Here is a 22,077-nt window from a genome sequence, read left to right on the forward strand (position 1 = left end):
CCGCCTGCCAGAGCACTTGACTTGTACTACAGTGCGTTTTTTTATAACAGACCATTGTCGATTTTGATTTTTTAGTTTGTTCTCATTCCAAATTTGAAATTTTTTCTTCACAGCTACGTTTGTGTGGGTGTTGGATCGAAGAAAATTAAGTTTGGGAGTGGGAATAATAATAATTGTCAAAGTTAGATATTCGGCCGGGTTTCGGCTAGAAATCCGGTTTTAAATGGTTTTCAGTGGATTTTGATTTTTAAAACGGAAGTTTTAGCCAGGAAAGCCCATCACTTGCATGGTGCCCGGCATGAGTTCGAATCCAGTACAGTTCATCTTGATTCTTTTTTTTCTTTTTAGGTATACTGTAGTACAGCGCATGCATGTACATGTACATGCACATGGCTGTGCAGTTGTGCACTGCTGTCTGCAATTCTCCTAACCGTTGTAGGAAACCAGTGAGTCGTGGCTTTTCACGACTTATTGTGGCAAACTGTACTGAATAATTCAAATCCTGCATTGCAATTAGCTCAATAAATCAAAACATTCCAGCATGCATGTAGGAAACTTCCCTCGATCCCTGAAAGAATGCAGTGAAAATTCAAACACCACAACAAATCACAAAGGCAATTCACACAGCTCCCATAAAGAGACTAACAAAAAGGAAGCATGAGCAGTTTTACAAACACACAAACACACACACACACACACACACAATGCAAATAAGTCACAGTTTTGTCTGGGTCAACATGTGCGAATAGTAGAAGACCAGCGAGGAACGAAACGGCCCCAATAATTCCGTGTTTTGTGTTGCACTTGTGACGACAGTATTACACAGTGAACAGATGTGCTCGGACAGCCGACGACGTATATCATCGTTGGCGCCGGCCTCCAGTCACGAACACATCGGCGCAGTTTTTCACGAATCTGTCCCGTCCACCAGTATGCAGAACAATAACGCGCTTGCCTTTACCTGATGGTGCTTCATTTGGTTGCTTGCCTATACACTCCTGTCACCATTGTCGTACCACCTCCTGGTAACTGTGTGACGCGCATTGACCCACGTCTCATCCAGGTATGTCTCACAGGTAGCGATGCCGCCATGACACAATCCTGTGCTGTTCCATCATTATTTGTGTGATACCTCTGGTCTTGCCACACTGGAATCCCATGGAACGCAACATTTTCCCAAGAGCTAGTTTTGCTCATGTCTGGAAAATCGTCGATGCTTTCTCTGCAGCGAGCAGGAACTTTGTCCAGTGTTGGGTCCTCCTTCGCAGCATAGAATCCGTAAATTACTTCTTATACAGTCCAAAGCAAATCCGTCAGGGTTGAGTGGTTTCATGGCACGAGTCTCACATCGGGGATTGTCACTCTCGTTGCCTTCATCACTGGCCAACGCAGCACGCTGATTTTCGCCGTCAGCATCCCTGGTTCATCTGTTCATGGTGGAAATGCTGACGCCACACGCAACAGCAGCATGACGAATGGAATACTTGGGACCAATTCGATGCCCAGCCATTGTTCTCCTCGTCTTCGCAAAAAATTGTAAAACAGACACCACCATGTACCATGGCCCGTTCGCGTTTTGTTATAATTATGTGGCATGTCAAGAGAACAAGTTGCCACGAACGAAAAGACACTCGAGAAAAAGCAAAATAGGGCCACAGAGCAGTGCAGTCAGCAACAAAATGATTCCTCCGGCCACGAGGCAAGGAGCTCGAAGGACACTCTGAACAAGATGGCGAAATGCCACGAGTCGCACCTGGTTTTTCGAATTTCGCGCGCAGATTTTCGTGACGCAACTCGCATGACATTTTCTCAAAAGTGTCCTTGAGTACGTTCTCAAGGTTTTCAGAGTCTATTATAAAAAAACGCACTGTAAGTTGTAGTGAGGTACATCATGTACAAAGTCGCACACCAGCTCAAGCCCAAAAAAATGATGAATACAAAACACAGAGCGACGCAACAAGAGATCATCCGGCAACCAAACCAACCTGGGTCTAATGCACTGAATAGTCCTGAAATACGCAGGCCACACGAAGCAGTGCAAGCACATCAGTACTGCTACCATGGTTACAACTTACAAGGTACAACATGTACATGCATTGCAGAACAAAGTGAAACCAAAGATACACAGGGTTATAGCTGCACACTCATGCATTTGCTTGCTCAGCCCAAGAACACGCATGATGAAAGAAATAATCCAGGGGAAACACGCTAGCACCGTAGTAAGCATCGAGACGTAAATAGTGCAGCTCTGAAAAAGTAAAAATTACATTGACATGTACATTGGTGTGCCCAGTAGCATCATCCTTGATTACCCATCCAACCAAGACGTTATCAGGCCCAGACGCCGAGATCGCACGCCGAATGTGAAGTGCATCTAGCCTTGAACCTGTTGCACAAGGCACACACATATGACAAAATTACATCCACTCCGATTATTTCCAGAGGCCAATCATAACAGAACACAGAAATGAAACCACGGGCTCAACAAAGTGAACGCAAAGGAAATTAGTTAAAATAATCCATGAAGTGCTATTTTAATTCCAGCGCTGCCTGCAGTGTGGCGTCGTGGCCCGATACCCGCTGAGCATAGACACAAACTCCATTTGACAGGGGCAAGACATACTATTTTGGAATAAAGTCATAAAGTACAGCATTCCGATGACATGACGGACACCTCGTGCAAATGCGTGGTCTGTTCATCCGGCCAACTCGGCCACGCATGAGAGTGTGTGCATGTACGCACGCACGCAAGCGCGTGCACAGACACCATGTATTCGGTGCGTATGGCGTACCTGTTGCGGAGATACATGTATGAAGATGGAATCATTATCATGATGTTACATGTACATGTACATGTACAGTGTATGTTTGAGTGTAAAGTAAATTTTATTTTATTACATATTTCTTCGACACAACTTACTCCACATCTTCGCATTTCTCATAATCCATCCACCTACATGTACATGTGCACTCCATCTCAGTTGAGGAAAAACTCTCCCAGGTATACACTAGTCACCACAGCCATGTGATGACATTGGGATGGGTCCCAATCACGATTGCACTCTCCAGTTACAATATAATTTATTTGTCCAGATTATCTGTGAAGACAAAATGCAATGCATAGCGGCAATCGATGGATGAAGAGAGAGTTTGTAAACACTAAATACACATATCTTTCCACTTGTTCAGGAGCTTACCTTTTGGAGTTCACATCGTTTACACGATCTCTTATGCTGTCTTGCACCTTGGCTTTGTTGACCATGGATACGCCATCCCAGAAGACATTCTACATGAGCTACTAGTGCAGAGCGTTTTTCACGCTCGATCTCAGCGATCTACCTCGTCACGCCAATAAAATCCTCCGTGACACTGGCTACAGTCACAAGAGACGTCTCAGTAAGGTAATGAGCACGACAACACCGTCGAGATCAAGGACAAAGAGAAAACAAAACACTCACTGAAAACAGCAAAGAAGAAACGAAGAAATGTACACGATTCCTATGTTGGCATTGTTGCCACTGACAACTGGTTTGGTGGAGACGACACTACTTTAAAAAAGTCTTTTGTTTGTCCCCAATGGGATCGTTGCTATGTGTATCGAAGGAACTGTGACGTCATCACTTAACAGCCCCATTGCCCTCTCGAGTCCACTGAAAGTACGACGATTTACTCACCTTCAAATAACATGCACTTTCGCTTGTATCTCTGCCAAACATTCACCGATTTTTACAAAGTTAGTTGACACCGCTGGAAAGGTATTTCCAAGACGTAGCGACTAATACCACACTCAAGCCAGCTACCTGCACGGCCTCTGCTCTGCGTGGCCTAGAATGCCGCTCAAACCAGCAGCCGTGCGCGAACAGCTCCAGTTCAAACAGCCGCCATTCAATGCTCCTTCATTACATCGACTTCAAACAAACTACAGCGGAAAGCTCGTTTCAAGCGCAAATTTTGGTGTGCAGCATGCTTGAGTATGACGTAGCACTCCGGAGAAAACCCTTGCCAAGTGCAGTTAAGGTGAAAATTTGAATTTTTCGATCGGAGTGAATTTTTCAGTTTTCCTCCGACCTCGAGTCTCACCACGGCGGCATTGTACGTCGTAGAGACTTCGGTTAACTAACTTCGACGTGATAGCCAAGGTTCCCCTCGAAACGTAGATGCTTTGTTTATGAAAATCGGCGAAAGAACACAAGAGATAATTGCAATTTTGTTAGTGCCACTGTATACTCAACGAGCGAAATCGCTCGTTGAGCGCACAAATGGTGCAGCTGAGAGCTTGTTTGTGGGTTGCATGGAGACGTGAAATGAAGGTGGTTCCGATCAAGTCCACATGCAAGCGGGTTTTTTTTTACTTCATAAGTAATTAGTTCATAACACTGCGCTGCACCTAGGAAAATGGGGGACATTACTGTACCAGAACAGTGGGAAGGTGCGTCTGACTCTGAAGAGTCAGCACCAGTACTACCACTATTACTAGTACTAGGCACTACCACCGCAGTAGGAGATGACGCGTTCTGGCGGCGCGTAGTCAGAGCCCCGGATCGTTTTTGACTTGTGTGAGTTGTTGTACGGCGGTGAGAAGCCCTTTGGTGGGGAGAATGTTACAAACCACCAGTTGTCTGAGTGGGAAAGACCTTCGCGCTTATGGCATTGTATTCGGTGTTTCTCTGTTGGTGAGTCTGGAGGCGCTAGGCGCTCCACTGACCATTGGCATTGGTCTCAGCACCAACAATTACATGTACAGTGGTCCCTCTATAATCCGGCACCATTTGTGCCACGAAAATCTGCTGGATTAGGGAGGGTGCTGGATTAACAAATCTGATTTACTGCTGCAATGTGCATGAAGAGGACATTTTGGCTACTGAAAATTGTGCTGGTTTATCGAGGGTGCTGGATTATAAAGTGCCGGATTAGAGAGGGACGACTGTACATGCCACGAGAGCACCAGAAGCGTACGTCATGTAAATGGGAACGCGGCATGGAAACAAGAAAGCAGGCGAATCCTTTCGCAGCAGCAGACGATGCACAGTCATGTAGACCTGGTAGACCATGGTAGACGGAGAAAGAAGAAGAAAGATACTACAAGTCTACATGATTGACAGCCACACGACAGTCTACTATTACTAACTCACTGTCACTGACTTCATTGGCTGCAAGTGCAACCAGCCCAGAATCTGTGCACAGACTCCTCCACGTCGTTCATCTCGCATGCATGCACATGCACAGAGAGCGGACAGTCACTACATTGTACTTGGTATAATAAAATGTAATAATACTAGTTCAAAATTAGTATTATATACATAAACCTTGATAGTTCACACATTATTGTTAGATTGACAGCATGAAACAAGGTCACTGTTTCCGAACACAGACAGACTCAGTGTCCTCCACCTTGTTTCATGCTGTCAATCTAACAATACAACATTGTACACGTGCAAGCCTTGGCCTACTTCTGACACTTGACAGACATTCAGTTCTGTCCGTCAATCAGTATGTCACTGGTTCAGGCCAGGGAGTCGTAAAATACCATACTAATAGTAGCCATAGGAATTTTTACGACTCCCTGGTTCAGGCTGTGTGTCTGATTCTCCAACCAACATCGAGAAGGCAAGCACTTCATTATCAACGACACCACGTACGTAAACACTGGCATCAACTGGGCGCGACAGGCAGTGAGTGAGCTCACATATTCAGTGCACTAACACAGTAACACTAACAGTGCCCAGACGCAAAAACTTTGAAAAAGGTAGGGCGGGCAAGGAATGCATTCTGGAGTGGTACTGCACTGGTGCCGGTAGATGTTCTGCTCGCTTCATCACTGAGTCTGGGCACTGTCAACACACTGAGTCTGTGGTGCTATTACTACATGTAGTAGTAATCGTCGTGTCCGGACTATCAATCCTCAGGACCCAGCTTGCCGGTCATTGATACCATCCTCCTGCACTTCGCGACCTCATACTCATAGTCATAGATCTATGCCTATGGAGGAGCTACAGTCGAGTCCACAGTCTCCACACACCTGAAACATCCATCGACTTGGCGAAACTAGCTGGTGAAGTAACTAACTTTACTTACTTCGTGCGCACACATTCGCACGGTGCTCGGCTATTTTCTTGATGAAGTAACTTAGTTTTTTGCAAGAAATTTTCACCAGGCTGCTACTCCGCAATGGATATGCAACACCGAAGGTTGCTGAATCGCAAAAGGCTGGTGCTGCTGGATGGCCTGAAGCTGGACTCGGTGCTGCCAGTACTGGAGGAGAAACGCATCCTGGAGGAATCCGAGTGCAGGCAGGTGCGTGTCAACTCAACTGACTGTGGAGTGTGGTGCACGGGTAAACATGGTAAATGGGCACATACATGTACATGATTGTAACCCTTGTTCGCGTCTGAAGCGAGTAGACACGTGAACGCCTCATATTCATATTCATATTCTGATTATGAATATTATCATGCAAAGAGCCGAATCGCGTGTTTCACAGAAAAATTGGTATTGACCATCCACTCGACACATCATAACGACATTGGCTGTGACGTTTAGGAAGTTTGTTTCATGTGGCCAATAATGAAATTATTGTTTGAAATTCAGACTTTTCCCGTTTGCAACTTTCCCTCCAACTAATGAAGATTTTATGTTTTGGGGCTCCCCGCGTGCTACTGTAAGACCAGATATTTTAACGTCGAATAAAGTTAACGATCTCCGGATTTTGTGGGTTAACGAGGTGAAATTCTAACGAATTCCGTCTCAAAACCGGCAAATGACTGTACATGTACATACCGTGAAATTCCGTAAATAACGCCCATGTCCGATAATAAGCCCAGTTTTAGGCGGTGTATACTTCAAGTCCGTTTTAGCGCCCATGCCCGAAATAAGCCCAGGGCGTAAAGTGGACTCAAAATGACCAGCGCGCGAGCGTGCGTTCGCGTACAAACTGTAGAGCAGTTGTAGATCGAGTGCGTACCATCCAACTGCACGCAGCACAGTGCAGAACTCAACACTGCCACGGCGCGCGAGGACAGCGATGTTCCGTTGGAATGTAGCTTTAATTTAATTTTAATTTCAGTGTCATCTAGTTTTCTGCCTTACCTGCTTCAGCATCACGACGTTTTCAGCCATGCCGGTACCTGTTGTGCCTTGTACTTACCATAGCAAGTGGTTTACCTATCAAATCTGTAATTTATCGCTACATTCTTGGTTACAACCAAATTTCCAGCTGTGATTTGATGTAGCTGTACCGCGCTCAGTGTGAATGGTGGTTCACTGAAACTAGTGGGTTGCTGATAGATTGATCTTCTGCAAATTGCGTCCGAAATAACGCCCATGCCATAAAATAAGCCCATGCCCAATATACGCCCGTTTTTTGACGCTGAGCAAAGTATACGCCCGGGGCTTATTAACGGAATTTAAGGTATCGTTTTGTACATAACGACATCAAATGTTAACGAATTGTTTAAATTCGTTAAATCGTTAGAAATAAATGTTCGTTAGCATTACTGGTCTTACAGTGGTTTGTAGTTGTAGGTGAAGTGTGTGGGTTACAGTGAGTGCTGCGTCCCACCCGCCTGTGTGGATTTACAGGCGGCGTGAGTCTCGATGTCTCGGAAGAAAATGTTCAGAACGGTCGCTGCTTGGATGACGACTACACCATAGCTTAGTGGCAGAGCACCGCTGGCCATATGCGAGGGTCACCGCTGGTTCCAATCCTGGTGGTGTCAGTCAATTGTTTTCTTCGGACGTTTCCCATTTGCAACTTTCCCTCACATTTATGAATAGAATGTTATCAAAATTGACTGAGAACAAATGGACAAGCTGAATCGATATGTGAAGTGTGTGGGTTACAGTGAGGGCTGCGTCGTCCTTTTGTTCGCAATTTGAAACTGTTGTCGCCTCGTCGCTTATTTGTAATGTTATTAGAATTTTTGTCATTAGCCAAGACAAGCAAACTGCAATGTCGAGAACACAATTGGAAAAAGATTTTCACTGACGACACCCGTCCGCGAGCAAGCGGTTGCCCCAGGCCAGCCGCCTAGGAAATTCGAAACCACAAAAACAGGACCTGGAAAAATGTTCACATACATGTAGCTACCCTGCTGGTGGTGTCACAAATGAATTATGGTTTCTTGTAGCTGGTGGCTTGCAACGGTAATACGGTGAAGCCTGAGATTATCCACTAATTAACATACAGGAAAACCTGGTTTAAGCGACCACCCCACGGTGCAAGCAAAAGCGGTCGGTAAAGCCAGGTGGTCTTTAGAACCAGGTCCCACAGTTTCTGCGTAGAACAGTCCGTGCATGGAAAACCTGGTCGTTAAGAGCAGGTGGTCGCTAAACCCAGAGGGCGCTTACACCTGGTTTTTACTGTACATGTGGTTGTAATAATTATTGCTGTGTGCCAGTCCGGGCTGCATAGTGTTGTTATAGGTTGTAATCCTGCTGGAGCGAACAGCTTCATTCAGGTTCTGTTACGAACTGTTTAATTCTATGTCTTGGAAGATTGACAGATTTAGTTCAGTCCAACCAGAGAAAATATAAAAGGTAAAGAAAGTGGAAATGGTCATCGCAAGAGCAAAGCAACAACCAATCTTGGAAAACTGTAAAACCGGAAAGTCTAACGAATCACAAAGTCTAACCGTGTAACGACCAATTTTTTTTCGTTATTTGAAGAAACGTTATTGCGAACCCGGTTCGAGATGTCTGTGTAAATATGCGCATACATCGATGCATTTTCTGGGTGGCCATGTAGCCATCGTTAAACTTTCTGCACGTTTAATATCATGCCAAAATTACAAAAACGTTTTAAACATTTTTGGTCGTTAAACTTTCCGGTTCTACAGTAGTGCAGACAGCCAAAGGCCTGTGCTGTACATTGGAACTCGCTGTGCACACTGTCTGCTCCCGTGGCTCAGCATCTGAAAACATGTCGGCAGGCTGCTTCCGGAACCTCGACCGGTATGCACACATCAAGCTGTAAAGTACTCTTGATTTTGCGTGCCGAAATGGGCCGTCCAGGCTAAACAGTATACCGTGAAGCCAAGCCAGAACCAAACAGTTGAGCCATCGGAAAGGTGAGAAATCTAAGCCTACGGAACTCTACACCAAACAATGCACACACATCTACTGAATCTCCAAGCTTAGCAAATCACATTCACAAGGAGATTCTACTTCCAAGTGTGTCTGCTTTGCTGCTGTCGTTCCACACTACAGCTTCGGGAGATGAGTGAAAATTCAAGGCAGCAGAACTCGTCGTTTCTGGAGATGCTGAAAAGAAGCGGGTCGAACGCGTTCCCTGCATTTCTCGATGCATTGCGGCTGGAGCAGCCGAGCATCGCCAAGCTGCTGTCAGTGGAGCCTGGTGAGGACGAAGCATGGAGCAACCCATCTTCTCTGGGCAGCAGCCGGCAAGGTACGGTACCATACTCAATTTATACGATAAACTGTCCCATAGTGGACTGCTCTCGGCAAAACGATACTTCCGTATTCCACAGACATTTTGTATAGTCCCTACTGATCGCCACCATATTAACACACATATCAGCACATGCGCTTAAGTGAATTTTTGCTACGAATCCAATTTTCAAAAATGAAATATTTTCACCTTAACGCACATGCACGATCAGAGTTCGTTTGCCAGAATCTTTGTGTTTGACCAGGTCTTGTAGTGTCAGTTTCATGGTTCCTGTATGCTGTTTACAGACTTTTTTCCGTGATTGTGTCAAAGTGAGAATTTTGGTAGTGCTTCGCTTACAAGAGCATGCGCTTGTAAGTGAGAGTGCGCTTTTATCCGAATACAGGCGCATGTGCCTATATGTGCGCTACTACGGTGCCGAGTAAAAATGCACTTATATTCGAAGTTGACCAGTTTATGTTACCTGTTTCAACAGGCTAGAACATGGTCAACTAACGTAGAATTCCGCGGATAAGCCCACGCCGCGTAGAAGCGCATGCTCGCGCATAAGCCCAGGCCAAGTTCGAACATCACACAAAGCTTCGTCGTACAAGCCCATGGGCCTAGGTCGTACCATGTACATGACCATAATACATGTAGGGGTTTTCGTTCTTTTTTTGTACATTTCAACACAATCATCGGTTGTTTTTGTTTGCACAGTGGTTTTCAGCTATGTTCTTCTCACTTCCTTGGTACTTTTCAATAGACAATTTTGGTGTCGGCGTGTAAGCCCATGTTCTCGTATAAGCCCACCGAAATGTCCTTGTGAAACAGGTAACCCCATTGGGTTTATCCGCGGAATTCTACGGTGTTTCAGTAATGGCATTACTACTATCTTCTACTATCTTCATGTGTTCGATCCCCTGTATCTACGCCAAGGATGTGTGTTTCCAACTTGGATTGGCAATTCCCTGTATGCAAAGGACCCAAGGAATTACCGTAGGATTCCGCGGATAAGCCTATCTGTTTCACAAGGACATTTCGGTGGGCTTATACGAGAACATGGGCTTATACGCGGGCATGGGCTTATACGCCGACACCAAGTTGTGCTATTGAAAAGTATCAAGGAAGTGAGAAGAACATTGCTGAAAACCACTGTGCAAACAAAAACAACCGATGATTGTGCTGAAATGTACGAAAAAACTGCATGTACTACGTACATGGTATGCCAAGAGTCCATAATTTATGGACTCTCGGTATGACCTAGGCCCATGGGCTTGTACGATGAGCTTTGTGATGTTCGAACAAACCCTGGGCTTATGCGCGGGCATGGCCTTATCCGCGGGTGGGCTTATCCGCGGGATTCTACGGTAGGTGTGATCTTTGGGGTGTTGCTTGGGTAATTGCACAAATTTCTGTCCTGGTGTTTATGCTGGTATAGTGTCGAGGGAGGGAAGTTTGGATCAGGAATCTCGCATTCGAGCAGTTGCACAGCATATGGAGGCAATTGAACATGACAACCTGGAACTATCGACCTCGCCGACGGCTTTCCCGATATCACCGGAAAGTCCACCTAAAGATGTAGCACATATCCACGACCTGCAAGAGAGGTTTCGTGATCGTCCAGTGTCAACGCTGTCTGCTGACACGCGCGCTTCCTTTTGTCGTCTGCTGGACCGCAAGCATCCCTTCGGAGATGACTGGCGAAGGTGAGTCTTGAGTCCACATGAGCTAAACATTCACTATTCTGAAGTTGTGCAAAACTCATGAACACAACCAAGGTGCGTCGCTTCAAATTATATTAAGAGCATTAAAAGAGTGTAGGTTCGCAGAACGTTGTGTTACCACTTGAGAAGCCTCTACTGCATTGGAAAGCGTCACATCTGGCGGTGTTCATTGTGGCCACTGTGGTGCAAGTGATATTTTACTGAAAATTTCTAATCTACTTCGAAGTAGAATTTCAACCATCGGGTTTTTTTGTGCATAAAGTAACATGTGGTCCAAAATCATTTCAATCTCTCCACGTCGAATCTGAACAATACCAGGTAATCCACCATTGAACTTTCAGATTCGCAGTAGTCTTTGTGTAATCTTTCTCCTCAATGCTGTAGACAGTAAGCTGTACTCGGCCATATAGGCCTCATCAGTACTGCTACGAGCTTTAAGTAAGCCGACCTACCGGCCATGGAGCAAAGGAGGTACCACAGACATTAAGATAACTCGTTACTCTAGCCCCAGAGTGCTCTAAGGCTGCAACCACACTACGTAGAAAATCAAGTAGACGTTTACGTTCAGCTTTTCGATATCGCAAAATTGCATCCACACTGTCGTTTCTGATGCGCAATGGATCCTTGTGTTTTCCACGTTTTCTGGGTCCCAGAAAACACTGCGCTGTGAAATTTATGTACTAAATTGATCGAAGAAGGACAGGTGTTACTAAGAAAAGCTCACTAAAGGGAACGCACACTCACACAGTGACACATTCCACATTCGTGCACAACGGAAAGCGATTCGAAGAAACAATAACCTTGAACTTTCTACATGAACTCCGAAAAGCAACTGTTCACACCAGCTAGTCTAAAACACTACTAAAAGTCCAACAACCAGGAACTAAACAAAAGCAGCGCAGCACAGCGCGGCGCAAGCTCCGGTGCATGCATCCGGGAACTCGCGAGACAGAAACATGCACGTGACCGCTCAGGTCTACGCTACAGTCAATGCTACCATGAATGCAAGCATACTAGAAGCCGATGCGTAGCAGTACAGCACAACCATGCATGTGACATATAGTCGTTGGTTCAGACCTCGGGATCTTCTGAACATTCTCCCCTACCCTGATTGAACGTAGATTAATCAGCCACTAACACATGCACTCGCAATAATGATGAAACATAGTGAAACGCTACAATTTAGCCATTTACGGTGCCTCACACCGGATACTAAAAACATAGTGATGACAGCAGCTGTAGTGCGCAGTCTCCAGAATAATATTCACCCTATGCATACATGTGCATAATGTTATTAACTATCCGATAATGTCACGTAGGCAAAGCAATGCGATGTTATACGCACCCACTTGCAGTCACTCAGACGCTATTTAATTACTCTCAGCTTTGCTACTGGACATGTTCATCATACACTCTTCTGACCGTTATTCCGAGCTAAGCTTGCACATCTGAGCGATGGGACGGACCAACGATGTGTCACCAACTTTGACCTTCGCGACTCGGACCCGTCCATCAACGCCAGGGTAGACCTCCTCCACACGTCCCAGCTTCCATTTACCTCTGGGTGTTCCTGTGTTGACAACCAGCACAACATCGTTCACAGCGATGTCTGGTTGCGGCTGCCGCCACTTTGCACGAGTGTGGAGAAGTGGCAATAGCTCGGTCATCCAGCGCTTCCATACTTGTAGGACCAAACTCTGGACAACTCGCCAGCAATAACGGTGGCTGTGCGGCACAATGTCGGTGCCCTTTGGTACGAATGGCTGGCCCTGGTGTCCGTAAAGGAAATGATTGGGTGTCAACGGCAGCAAATCTCTGGCATCTGCTGACTGGTAGGTAAGTGGTCGTGAATTCAGTAACGCCTCTGCGCCGGTGATTGCAGTCGCCAATTCTTCATCATTCACTTCCGCACCTGCTAGGATGGCGAAGATGGCACGCTTTGCAGATTTCACTAGTGCCTCGTGTACGCCACCAAAGTGTGGAGCAGCCGGCGGGTTAAATGACCACTTGATGCCTTTGTCCGCTGCTCGACGCTGCACATCTCCCTCCATTGCCTTCAGAAGCTTCTTCATCTCGTTGGCGGCTCCGACGAAGTTGTGGCCGTTATCGGAGACGACCTGTATCGGAACGCCGCGCCGGTTGGTCATCCTCAAGAAAGCATTCATGAATCCGTCGACATCGAGACTTGTTGCCATTTCCAAATGAACAGCCCGGGACTGAAGGCAGGTGAATAGGCAGAGGTATCTCTTCGCCCGAGGTTTTCCGCGTCCCTGCTTGGTTGTGAAAGGTCCGGCGTAGTCCACCGCGACACGCGAGAATGCTCTCAGCGGCAATGACACACGGACGGTGGGTAGTGGCGCCATTATCTGTGTGCCTGGCTTCGCGGCCTGCCGTTGACAGTGAGCACACTTCTTCTCCCATGCCTTTATTTCCTCTCGCCCAGCAAGAAGCCAATACTTCTGTGACAGATCAGACAGCGTATGACTTATGCCACCAGCATGACGGTTCTTCTCATGAGCCTCCTTGACAATGAGCTGGGTAACCCAGTGTCCGCGCGGCAGAATCACAGGACATCTGGCTTGCTCGTCCAGGATCGCGGCATTTCGGAGACGGCTGTCAACACACAGCAGTTGATCATCATTCAGCATTGGTCGTAACTTCGCAAGCTTACTTGATGCTGGGATAGGCTTTCCATCTCTCACCAAGCGGTACTCTTCCAATGACTCTTCTTGTGCTGCCGCAATCACACTAGCTCGGCTGCTCGCAAGCTCGTCAGAGGACAATGGGCCAGTCTCACGGAGCTCCATTGGCTTGGAGCAGTTCTGCACAAAACGCATCACCCATGCTCGGCGTCGTACGAGACGGTTGATGTCAGAAAACCTTGTTGGATTCAAGCTCCAAGGTGCCTCGGCCTCAGCCGCCACTGTAGCTAGCACGACTGGTGCCTGCCCCGACGGGTCTGCACTCTTCTTTTCCAAGTTGACGGTAGACTTTGGCTCTTGAAGCTGCTGTGCTGGCCATTCTGCTTCCTCTTTGCGGAGAAAGTCCGGCGCCGACCACCAGAGTTCGTTATGGATCAGAGCCTGGGCTGACGAACCTCGGGAGAGAACATCCGCCGGGTTCACTTTAGTCGGCACATGACGCCACTGACTGGGACTGGTGCTCTGCTGAATCTCTCCGATGCGTGTTGCAATGAACGGCTTGAAGCTCCGCGCACGGTTCCGGATCCAGTACAGCACATTCAGACTGTCTGTCCAAATGGTTGCTTCACTTGCTGGTAGACTGAGGACATCGGATGACCAGATAGCCAACTGCATGCCCATGACTGCAGCTAGCAGCTCTAGTCTCGGAATCGATATGGCTGCAAGCGGGGCTACACGGGCTCTACTAGCGATGAGAGCAGTAGACACATGGCCATCATCATACACACAACGGAGATAGCTGACCGCACCATAAGCGGTTTCTGAGGCGTCGGTGAACACATGGATTTGCCTGCTGGTAGGGCTGCCTGCCTCAACTGCCTGCAAACAGCGTGGGATCGAGAGGTGAGATAGCTCGGCTAGGTCTGCGTACCAACCCGTAACCCGCTGGCTTAGGACATCCGGAAGCGGTTCATCCCAATCCAACGCCAGAAGCCACATGTCTTGAATCAGCTGCCGAGCGCTCACTACATAGGGGCCTACGAATCCAAGCGGGTCAAATACGCTTGCCGTTGCGCTCAGGAACGATCGCTTGGTGACTTGTTTCGACAGGTCTGGTACGTTCGGCTTGAACGTAAAGCTATCTGTTGCGGCCGACCAGAGCAGTCCCAGCGTCTTGACACTTGGCAGCTCTGGGCAGCTCACGTCGATCTGGCTGGCACGATCTTGCTGAGGCACTTTCTCCATGACCACCTTTGAGTTGGAGAGCCATTTTCTGGCATGCATTCCGGCTTCTTTCCAGCACGCTGACAGCTGCTCATACATTTCCACACCTTCGTTGGGATCTGTGGCCGAGTCCATGGAGTCGTCCATGTACGTTGAGTGCAGCATGGTTTCCGCTGCTAATGGGTACTTGTGGCGGTTTGTTCGGGCATGTTCTTGATAGACAAACTGAGCCAAGAACGGCGAGGCGTTGGCGCCGAACACGAGTCTTTCGAATTCGTACACACGTGGCTCAGCTGTTGGCTCCATGCCTCGCCACAGGAATCGGTGGTAGGGACGGTCCTCTGGACGGAGATGAACCTGAAGGTACATCTCGGCGATATCGCAGATGATTCCTACTGGTTTGTGCCGGAAGCGGGTCAGCACGTTCGGCAGCTGGCGTTGCAGTTTCGGCCCTGGCAGCATGGTATCGTTGAGTGCAATGCCTTTGCACTTTGCTGATGCATCAAAGACCATCCGGGTCTTCGTCGTAGCTTTATCCGGTCTCAGGACTGCGAAGTGCGGCAGGAACCATTGTTGACCTTGCTTGAGCTCGCTGCTACTGACCTCTCGCACGTACCCTTTCTTGACGTAATCCAGTACGATGTTGCTATAAGCTGTAGCTGCTGCTGCATCCTGGCTTAGGCGTCGTTCCGTGCTTTGCAGACGCTTCAGTGCAGCCGCGAAATTGTCAGGTAGTGTTGGCCGACCAGCACGCCATGGGATGCCGACCTGGTACCGTCCATCGGCGATCCACTGCATGGACTCTCTGGCAGCCTGCATCGCTTCCTTCTCCTCCACAGAAAGAGTGGGCTGCTGCGGTTGAGCCTGGCCAAACTCTTCAATGGCCCATAGCCGCGCAATACTTTCCCGAACGTCGTGTGGCGCAGCCCGTGTAAGACAGGTTACCGGGTCTGCCTTGACCTTGCCAATCCTGCCGACGCAGGTCCATCCAAGGGGGGTCAGGCGAGCAATCGGCTCTCCAGGTTGCCCATGGACTTCTCGTATGGCTGCTTGAAGCTGTACTGCATCAAGGCCGAGTAACACATCTACCTGTCGACGGTTCGGCAGTGCTGGGAATGGAATGTTGCGGAGGTGTGCCCAATCACGGCGCTTGTGCACCCAATCCACTGCATTGTCACTGCCGAGGATTGAGTCGGTTGTGAATGCGTCCAGCGTCGCCGATGTCTCTCCGTCCACACTGCAGAGCTGAACCGTCACATGTGTTGTTGAGAACACCTCAGTACGACCGCTGAGCACTTTCACCGGCAGGTGTTGTCTTTCTCCCGTTAGACCAAGCTCACATGCCACATGCGAACTTACGTATGAGTCCGTGCTTGCGTCGTCCAGCAGTGCATTAACAAGCACTTCTTTCCCACCAGACCTGAGTTTCACTGGCACCGTTCTCATGGACACGGCGATGAGCTTGGACGCTTTGGAAGCTGTTGATAATGCCTTGCTGTCATCTGTAGTCTGACACGTGACTAGGGACATCGCTGGTTCCGACTGCCTGCTGTTGCTTGTTGTTCGTGAACGCTGCTGTTTGCCCTCTGCTGATGTTGCGAGCGCCTGGCGTACCGTAGGCTTGCTGTCTTCGGATGCTGTGTCAGTGCCCGAGGCTGACGACGTCTTCTCCGCGTTATGCAGCAGCCGATGGTGACTTTTGCTGCAACCACTTATGCCACACGCGTCCCCCCAAGTGCATTCTTGCCCACGGTGTCCAGCGCCCAGGCACCGAAAGCACAGGTTGCTGGCCTTGGCAATGCGCCATCGTTCATCTAGCGTGGCCGACTTAAATACCAGGCACCTCCAGACTGGGTGTTGGCTTTGGCAGGCTGGGCACTTGCTTGGAGATGACTTGTTGCGAGTACCGGTAAGCAGCGTTCTTGCACGATGATCCTGCGAGCTGCGGGGCTGGTCTGCTTTTGCCGCTGTGTTGAAACCTGATACCGTCTCTGCCGCCGTCACCAGGAGCTCGGCTTCCAGGGTAACAAATTCCAACAGGCACTCTACACTCTCTGATCTATTATGGTCATATCGCCAGCGATGATAGCGCGCTATGATCCGTTCATCCAGCTTCTTCATCAGGGAGTGATAGAGCGTGCCGACCAACAGCTCCGCATGTCGTCCTGCCTCCTTGAGCTGGACAGTTGCTACCATCAGCAACTCAGCGAACTGCTGCAGCTCCCGTGGCTTTCCTTCTCGGATTGGCCGCATTTCCTCAATCTCCTCAAGCTGGATTGCCAGACGACGACGCTCGCCGCCATACTTCCTTGTGAGCATGTCCTTGGCAGCTTCATAGGACGCAGCAGTGTACCCGAGACTCTTGATAGTCCGCAGTGGCTCGCCACTCAGATATTGCCGCAGCCTGAGCATCTTGCACTCTGGTGACACTGGCGATTTGTCCACGCACGCTGAGAACGCAGCCCACCAGGCCTCGAAACTACGTTTATCGCCTGCAAATGTGGGGATCTCAATGCGCTGCATGTGTGTCCAAGGACTGGTTGCGCCACCTGGCCAGGCTTTACTGGCAGCAGGCAGTGCAGATGGTGCAGATGGCACATACACACTTGCCCCTGCATTCAGTCTGCTGCTACTGAATGCAGGCTGGCTGCTGGCCACAGCTTGACTGGTGGATGGCTGCCTGGTAGTACCACTCCTGGGTGCAGCCAGTGAGGCAAGTGGTCTAGTCATGCTAGTGCCAGTGGTCAAGGTAGTGGCTGCAGTGAGGCTGCTGCTACCTGTGATGCCATTGATGGTTGTCACTGGTGCTGAGGTAGGCAGTACAGTGTCATGTACAGACTGAACAGGGCTGGCGCTCACACTTGACACTGACAGATCACTGATGCTGGTGTACGACATTGCACTAGCTCTACCTGTCGCGTCAAGTGTCCTAGTACCGACCTGAGTGCTTGTACTTACAGGAACAATGGTCTTGCCGCCGACAGTCTCTGTCGGGTTCCCACGCTGACTCCCAGACAGTGTGTATACTGTGTCCTCGTGAGGAGACGAGATGATGTCCGTTCGGCCTTGTGACGGTGACTGCGGATGGGCTTCGGTCAGTTTACTGACATCGATCTTGGCCTGCGCTCGATCCATGGCCGCCGAAAATTGAGTCTCCAGTGCTTCCAACTCACTTGCCAGTTTATTCCGCTGGCGAACGTCTTGGCAGCTGCCGATCATGTCTGCCAACAAACTAGTAGCTCCGTCGTACAGTGCCGTCAGGCCTTCCAGATGTTGCGAGATCCCTTCGATGTCGCATGGACCATCGGCATTTAGCTGCACTAGCAAGCCTCGTCTCGCTCTCGTGAACTGCCCTTTGATGGCGGCCTTTCTCACTCTCAGTTCGCTCTCCACTTGCGCTGAGTTTAGGCCCACTCCACGATCCCCAGCTGCTTCCTCTCGCTCTGGAGTTGAGGAGCGACGGCGGCCCGAATTTGGCCTTTCTTCATAGTCGTCCTCCAATTCTCCCTGAGCACTCGGCTCCGCAGCATACTCCAAGGTCGTGGGTTCCGACGATGCCATTATCCGCACCCTATTCCAGGTTCGAGACGCACTGCTACAAATCGCAACGCGAACACTATCACAATCAATCTGCTGAGCTAATTCCTTTTAGTAACCATCCTCTGCTACCAATTTTCTGTTACTAAGAAAAGCTCACTAAAGGGAACGCACACTCACACAGTGACACATTCCACATTCGTGCACAACGGAAAGCGATTCGAAGAAACAATAACCTTGAACTTTCTACATGAACTCCGAAAAGCAACTGTTCACACCAACTAGTCTAAAACACTACTAAAAGTCCAACAACCAGGAACTAAACAAAAGCACAGCGCGGCGCAAGCTCCGGTGCATGCATCCGGGAACTCGCGAGACAGAAACATGCACGTGACCGCTCAGGTCTACGCTACAGTCAATGCTACCATGAATGCAAGCATACTAGAAGCCGATGCGTAGCAGTACAGCACAACCATGCATGTGACATATAGTCGTTGGTTCAGACCTCGGGATCTTCTGAACAACAGGTTTACCATCACTGTGGATAAGAGTCATACTGTAGCTCAGTTGGTTAGAGCATTGCTCGCGAATAGCAAGGTCCCTGGTTCGAGTCCCGGTGGTGTGACTGATGATTTTTTCTTTCTTTCATATCTGGCTTGCAAGTGTTGAGTTTCGGAGAGAAAAGAGCAGTACGTGGCATGTGGCCTCTAATTTCCTAATACTTTCAAATTCTCCGTGAAGTCCAAATTTGAAATTGCAATTTGTATTTGTTCGCAGTGGACATAGTTTGATGCGCTCCCCATGATATCAAGCGAATGACCGGGGGCCGCCTTGATTGGTGTGAGTTGCCAGTATGATGCAAGCCAGATGTGGATTGATCGAAGAAGGATAGATTTACCATCACTGTGGATAAGAGTCATACTGTAGCTCAGTTGGTTAGAGCATTGCTCGCGAATAGCAAGGTCCCTGGTTCGAGTCCCGGTGTTGTGACTGATGATTTTTTCTTTCTTTCATATCTGGCTTGCAAGTGTTGAGTTTCGGAGAGAAAAGAGCAGTACGTGGCATGTGGCCTCTGATTTTTTTAAATGCATTAGTTTGAAAAAGAGTCTAGAGCTCCTTGGCAAACGCGTTCAAGGCCTCGGTCCTCTCCTTCTTTCGGATGGTCCGCTTTGTCATCTGGCCCTGCTTCGTCTTCTGGTACGCTGCCCAAAGCTCCATGAGCTTCTTTTCGAGATCGTCAGTGAAATAGTTGTGCGGCATCTCGGAAACTAACAACAGCAGGCAACAGGAGTGTCCGGAAATTATACTGGAAGCAAAGCCCTGGCAGATGAAATCTCAAATACTACAGACTGACAAGGAAGCCATGTACATGTACTAACGACACGGTGCAAACCTCAACAAGCGATCCCTACCCGTATGAAGAACCGAGCGAAAGGCAAGGAAAAGGCGAAAAGTTGCTTTCTACAGGGGTACCAGGTTTGCTGAAAAGAAATGCAGCGCGTTTTGCGTTTTGCATGCGTTTCCTTGATGACACAGGCGAAAAGTTGTGTTTACGCAGTTTTGTGCCTAGTGTGGTTTCAGCCTAACTACGAAACATAGCGGGCGATGCGTTATGCAGCAGTACTAGAGCAGCCTACCGAGAGTGCTCAAGAAGACAAATGTCGAGGAGCTTAGCACCCAATGCTGTAGACAGCTACTTGAGCTAGCTGTTTTGGCCATGTACGCCTCATCCGGACAACTGTGAGCTTAAAAGAAAGCCGAGCTACCAACCATGGTGCAAAGGAGGCACCACAGACATTAATTAAGACAACTCATTGTTGTATTCTTTTTCCCGTCATTTTTAGACTCTACATACTTCTTGGACTTCCGGAAGAGAAGCTCAGTCTTCTGGAGAAATCATGGATGACTTCGACAGAGGAGCAATCGCAAGACAACGAAGGACCGACCGAGCAAACGTTGTTCGTGTGGCAAGGTCGAATTGGCGTTTCCGCTGCCACTGTTGCAATGCTTATCAAAGCTCTGATGGCCATGCAAAGGAGAGATGCAATTGATGTCCTTGCTTCAATATAAACAAACCAAGTCTCTTGTCATGTGATGTATTCCGTGTTCAAGTTCTACTTTATTGAGATCTAACTGCAGTCGATATCTAGTTTCGAATGGAGCTTGGCGCAATTTTTCACGTTTAGTATACTAAATGGTCCTCCGATGATTTTAAAGTCTTTAAAAAAGTAACATTTTCCTCAGTGTTGGCCTTGATATTTGATTCCAGCTCTCTTTGTGGCGATTGTTTTTCACAACTGTTTATATTCGTTATTGGCATATTCTGGTTCTATTCAACATTCATCTTTCTCTACTGCAGGATACGTGTAGCTACAGGATCTAGTATGTATTGTTTTGCGACATTACTGCAACTTCTCCCCTGTTCATCAAGATTTTCTAGCATCGCTGATTTCTCTGACAACGGAGCTGACTTCACTTGACTCGATCTACTTTCTATAGTGCAGTTTCCTTCAGTAATTCTCAACTGCAAGTGCAAGTTCTGGCGGCATCATAATGATAGTAGTGTGAGTTGATTTTGATGACAATAAATATGTGTGTCTAGATGGGTGCTTGCTGAAAAACACCTCGTGAAGCCCCAGGTAGCAGCGTGACTCAGCTCCCTTTTGTATTGAGCAGGGAGTGGTGCTTTCTTGCAGGTTTGCCGAGTTGAAGGTGCGACGTGCTCCGGATGGCAGTCGTGAGTCAGTCAAGTGTCAAGTTAGTTCGGCAAGAAGCGTGTGTTCCTCGTTGGAACAACCAACTATTATAATAATTATTATTACTTCATGATTATGAGTTGCATGCATACTAGTAGTGGATAATCTTGGGAAATCCATGATTTTTTGCAACAATTAGCTATTAGTACCTGCAGCCATAATTATGAGATCCAACCCTAGTCGTTTCTGAAATGCGTGCAGCTGGAACGCATTTACGTGTCCTGAAGTACATGACTTTGTACCGATGTACAGTCTAGTCATGTACAGTCGTGTACAGTCGTAGCCAAAGAAATGCGACCCATAATATAACTTATAATTAAAGCCAAAAGCAGCACCCATGTGGCGCTCGGATGGGTTTTTGGACGGTGCAAGATGTACGGTAATTGATTTTGGAATTGAAATGGAAACGTGGCACTACATTGTACTTCAGTCTGAATTTTGACTCGTGGGTCAACCAAAGCTTGTTCTTCGACTCTAAAATAGACTAAATAAATAAACAAAAAAATAAAGCTGTTCCGCAAATCCGAAGCGATGACTTACATCTACAGTACATGGAGGAGATGTTTTTTTAGAAATCATGGAGAGCCGCATGGATCATGGGGAAACAGACGAAGAGGAGCTTTATCAACTTTATCCATGGATCAGTGTCTACTTCAATATCGCTACTTCAAAATACATCTTGTGGAGACGCCATCGCCAGAGCCTGAGGCACAACAAGAAAACTCCTCTTCGTCTGTTTCCTCCATGATCCATGGCTCTCCATGATTTTCCAAAAAAAACATCTCCCCCATGTACATGTAAATCAT

The 22,077-nt window shown here is 48.0% G+C and overlaps 1 protein-coding gene and 1 long non-coding RNA gene across 2 annotated transcripts; one reads left to right on the forward strand and one right to left on the reverse strand.

Moving 5' to 3' along the window:
- Positions 1-13: 13 nt before the first annotated feature.
- Positions 14-3,495, reverse strand: LOC135823910 (uncharacterized). Its single transcript, XR_010554798.1, has 3 exons — positions 3,198-3,495; positions 2,921-3,098; positions 14-2,386 (listed from the first exon to the last, which is right to left on the reverse strand). It is a non-coding gene; the product is annotated as an uncharacterized LOC135823910 (long non-coding RNA).
- A 2,213-nt stretch (positions 3,496-5,708) lies between these two features.
- LOC135823914 (uncharacterized) lies at positions 5,709-21,118 on the forward strand. Its single transcript, XM_065336790.1, has 4 exons — positions 5,709-6,294; positions 9,205-9,403; positions 10,827-11,094; positions 20,360-21,118. The coding sequence occupies exons 1-4, from the start codon at positions 6,169-6,171 to the stop codon at positions 20,583-20,585; spliced, it is 819 nt and encodes a 272-aa protein (XP_065192862.1). The 5' UTR covers positions 5,709-6,168; the 3' UTR covers positions 20,586-21,118.
- Positions 21,119-22,077: the final 959 nt, after the last annotated feature.

Source organism: Sycon ciliatum, chromosome 8, assembly GCF_964019385.1.
Source record: "Sycon ciliatum chromosome 8, ocSycCili1.1, whole genome shotgun sequence".
NCBI lineage: Eukaryota > Metazoa > Porifera > Calcarea > Leucosolenida > Sycettidae > Sycon > Sycon ciliatum.